The 3,812-nt window shown below is 34.3% G+C and overlaps 1 protein-coding gene across 1 annotated transcript in view; it reads right to left on the reverse strand.

Moving 5' to 3' along the window:
* The window catches only part of LOC117179319 (sodium/potassium-transporting ATPase subunit beta-2-like), a 111,048-nt gene extending 108,421 nt beyond the window's left edge, over positions 1–2,627 (reverse strand). Inside the window, exon 1 of the mRNA XM_033370982.1 lies at positions 2,246–2,627. Coding sequence (XP_033226873.1) covers positions 2,246–2,393 — 148 coding nt within the window. The 5' untranslated portion in view covers positions 2,394–2,627. The remainder of the gene's footprint in view (positions 1–2,245) is intronic.
* Positions 2,628–3,812: the final 1,185 nt, after the last annotated feature.

A 3,812-nucleotide genomic window follows, 5' to 3' on the forward strand; every position in this document is an offset into this window, starting at 1 on the left:
TGACTTTTCGCTCCCGACCTTCACAGACAGCCACCGGCTGCCTGTGTAAACATTCTCGTTCATTTAAACGTTCAGAACTTCAACCAGATATGCCCACCCACAAGTTTTTTTCTCCTCAGTTCAAACGATTTCATTTATTTTAGCATTTTCACTCCGCTCTACTCTTCAGTACTTTTAAACTCAAATAAAAAATTACCCAAGTTAGAACATTTAACATTGCAGATGATGAATTGGGCATATCCCATTTTTGAATTACGTATTTAATTTTGTGCATTTCATATGAAGAGAATTCACCTTCTACTACTTATGGGATAAAATTTCTGGTTCCAGTTTTCACATTTGCAACATGCTTTAAAACGTTTCAGTTTCACATTTCTCAGAGTATTTTTAATGGTTCAGTACAGGACACATGTAAATTATTTATTCAAGCGCTATAATTGCTTTAATTATTATTCGATAATTATATTAACTTGAAAATAGGAGAAATTTTAAGAAAAAAGGGGAAACTAATTAAAAAGAGGAAAACACACACATATATGTATATATATCCACTTAAATATTTATTACTGTTAGATTTTTCAGTGTGGCCGTTAATAACACGGTGATTGCGAAGTGAAAATTAATGGCCTTATAGTTTATTCAACTTTCCTTTGAATAAATTATGAGATTTTCAAAAACTTCTTGACGTTATTAAACACTTAAGTGAACAGAGATAATATTTTTGTATTTATTTTCAATTTTTAACTGTCTACTATTTTAGCAGCCTTTTTAAATATCATATTTTCAGTTGATCCATTGAAAGGCGCTAATGATTCTACATTTCTATCAATGGCAAATTTTCTGCAACAAGCATTTATGCTGTTATAGGGGTTGACTTACATCTCACAAGAGCGGGCGCGATTCGACACACTTGGTATAGAACAGACCCCCGTTGAGGGGTGGAGAATTTGGTCTGAACCGGTATGTACTGGACCTGGGGACCTAAATCCAGTTGTAAGTTGAAAAATCGATAGACGGCCCTCTACCTTATACGTTCATCAAAAGTACGTAATTTTTCTTTACATCACGCAATTATATTACACTTTCACTGCAAAACTTTTCGGACTTTTATAACAATCACTAAAATTATATTTACAGCAGCGTCAATGCACATTCTACAGAAAAGGTAATGTTGCAGCGATACCGGTTTCCACCGTATTTTTAAAGAATAGCCATGTACAAGGGGTTGGATTCTGAGATTAATTGAATAAAAAACAAAAGCCAAAACTGGTACAGAAGTAGGTTTAAATAATTTTTCTTCGTATGTTTTTCATTGTATACATATAATTAGGGCTATTTGTATCATTATAAAAAATTACAAAAAAACAAATTCAATCATATTTTTCACTTTTATATAAAAAAAAAAAAAAAAACAATTTGTCGGCTGATCATTTTTTAAAGGACTGAGACACTTCTTCCGTGAAGTCTGTTTTTCAACTAAGTTTCCTTTTGGTGAAAGTTCTTACATGGTAAGCTACAAAATTTTGTGAAACTGCCATTTATGTTTAAGAAACAATCAAAAACCGTTTAAAATCGGTGGAAATTGAGAGTAGAAATCGCAATTCAAACCATTTATCGTCGCTTGGCACCCCCTCCCCGCACGGTTTCAATAATTTAAAAAAATGTATTCATGAAACAAATTAATAATAAAAGTATTTCGTTTGTAGTAATTTGTATGCGTCAGAATTGTAAGTCTTTACTCATGTTTGTTATTGCAATGACGTTTGAAGTTGAGCGTAAGCGATTCATATTGGTCAACCTGTTATAGCAGAATAAGTAAGCTTTATGGTTCTTATATTTTTCATTGAATAATTCGACGTGTTTCGTGTAAGGTTGAAGTGAAGAAAATCGTTCAACATTTATTTTCGTATATTGATGATATGAAGGGAAAAGAAGAATGTAAATACGAGCTGGCAGAAGTACTGCCTGATAAGGGAAAAAACACGTGAAGCATCAGTCAGGAAGGCGCGTCAGTGTTAGTCCAGCATACAATTGGTCTCCATGGTGTTTAAATGACGTCACGATTTCAAGCATTTAAACTCCCTGACTATACTGAATTACAGTTGCAAGTGCTTTTCTTCACTTATAGGAAAAAAGTCTATTAAAAATAAAAGGAAATTCATTTCCCGTTAACTTTCACCAGGATTGTTATTCTTTCGCGAATGAGGATTCAAATGACTGACTCAACACTAGGCTAATTACTCACCCCAGCTGCTGGCAGTCCTGCCCATAAAGGCGCCAGTTTCAGGATTGTAAATGAACGTTCGCACGGTCTGGCCCGTCGACATCTTTGGTGGTTTACCATAAGGATTCCCGATTTCAGCGGCCGGCATCTTCGGATTCTGGACAACCATGTCGCACGCAAGTTTGTCGACAACGTTTGAATTGCGAATCCGATGATAATTATGATATGTGGAACTATGGAGTTACCGCGTTGACAAAAACGGGACAAGAGGAGCTGAGGTGTGACACAAATCCAGGATTTAGAGGCACACGACACTCGAGCGTCAAATCTGTTTGGCGTTCCTCACAAAACGGCACCAACAGCCAACAGGTTACTATGCACTGTGAATTACGGTTCTACTCCTGGTTGGTTTCCCTACGAGCTCCCCCACCACTCCTTGCCATCTCCCGCCATAGCATCAGCTCTGCCCACGTCGGACGCACTCGATTTCACTCGTTTCTTGTGTGTAGCTTCTTTTCTCCTTTTTACCCCCTTTTTAAAGAATCTTACTAATAGAATCATATGAGTTGCTAATATATTTTCAGGAGTTTCTACACACGACAAAATCTATGGACAAAATCACCTTTTTGTGCTATTTCTTATCAATAGGGCACCTCGAAAAAATCTAATATTTTGCTTTCGATTTTGGGTAGGGCTAAAAAGCTTCTAATAGGGTCGAAAATATTTCCCCAAAACGATGCCCGGTAAGAAGAGAAGAATTTAGAAAAATTCAGAATCTGAATTCCCATTAATACGTGAATTTTCCTCCCTCGAAAGTTCCACCAAGGAGTAGAAAAAATAAGCAAAATCTATTCTTTTTAATCGACTTAGAAAACTTTAATGGAAGCGTATTGAGAGGAATTAAAAAATGAAGGAATGCAAAACAAAGAATAGAAAGACAGAGAATAATGTCACTTTGAAGACGAAAAACCTAGTGCTTTTAATCGATCAGTTATAAATATAAAATAATTATGTTCATAAAAATAATTTGTAGTATTGTCAAAGAATATTTTTTATAATTCTGTTTAAAGATAAATTAATCTTGTTTCCCTTACACAACATTATTAAAAGAATTTATTATTATTTATTATATTATAAAATCGATCATTTGTTTAAACAATATAAAATATAATTAAAATTACTCCATCGCTATGGCAGACAAAAAATTGAAATTCCCTAACTTATATTCCGCAAAAACGAATAGAAACTATGCATGTGCACATATTTTGTGGACAGATTAGAGAAATTAAAATAATCGAAAAAAGCATGTAAGTATGGAATTAAAAATAACCTTGACAAAAAATTGAAATTTCCAAACTTATGTTGCACACGGAGGAATAGAAGCTATGTAAGTGCACATATTTTGTAAACATATTAGAGCAGTTAATTAAATCGAAAAGACAGCATGTAGTTATGGAATTAGAAATAACCATGAGAAGCGTGTCTACTGATCGGATTAAGCGGAATTAAAAAAGTGGAAAATATATTCGCCTGCATGGAATACAACACAAGTGTCAATCGTTAACAAGGGCAGATCTAGAAGGTAGCT

Source organism: Belonocnema kinseyi, chromosome 9 (genome assembly GCF_010883055.1).
Source record: "Belonocnema kinseyi isolate 2016_QV_RU_SX_M_011 chromosome 9, B_treatae_v1, whole genome shotgun sequence".
Taxonomy (NCBI): Eukaryota; Metazoa; Arthropoda; class Insecta; order Hymenoptera; family Cynipidae; genus Belonocnema; species Belonocnema kinseyi.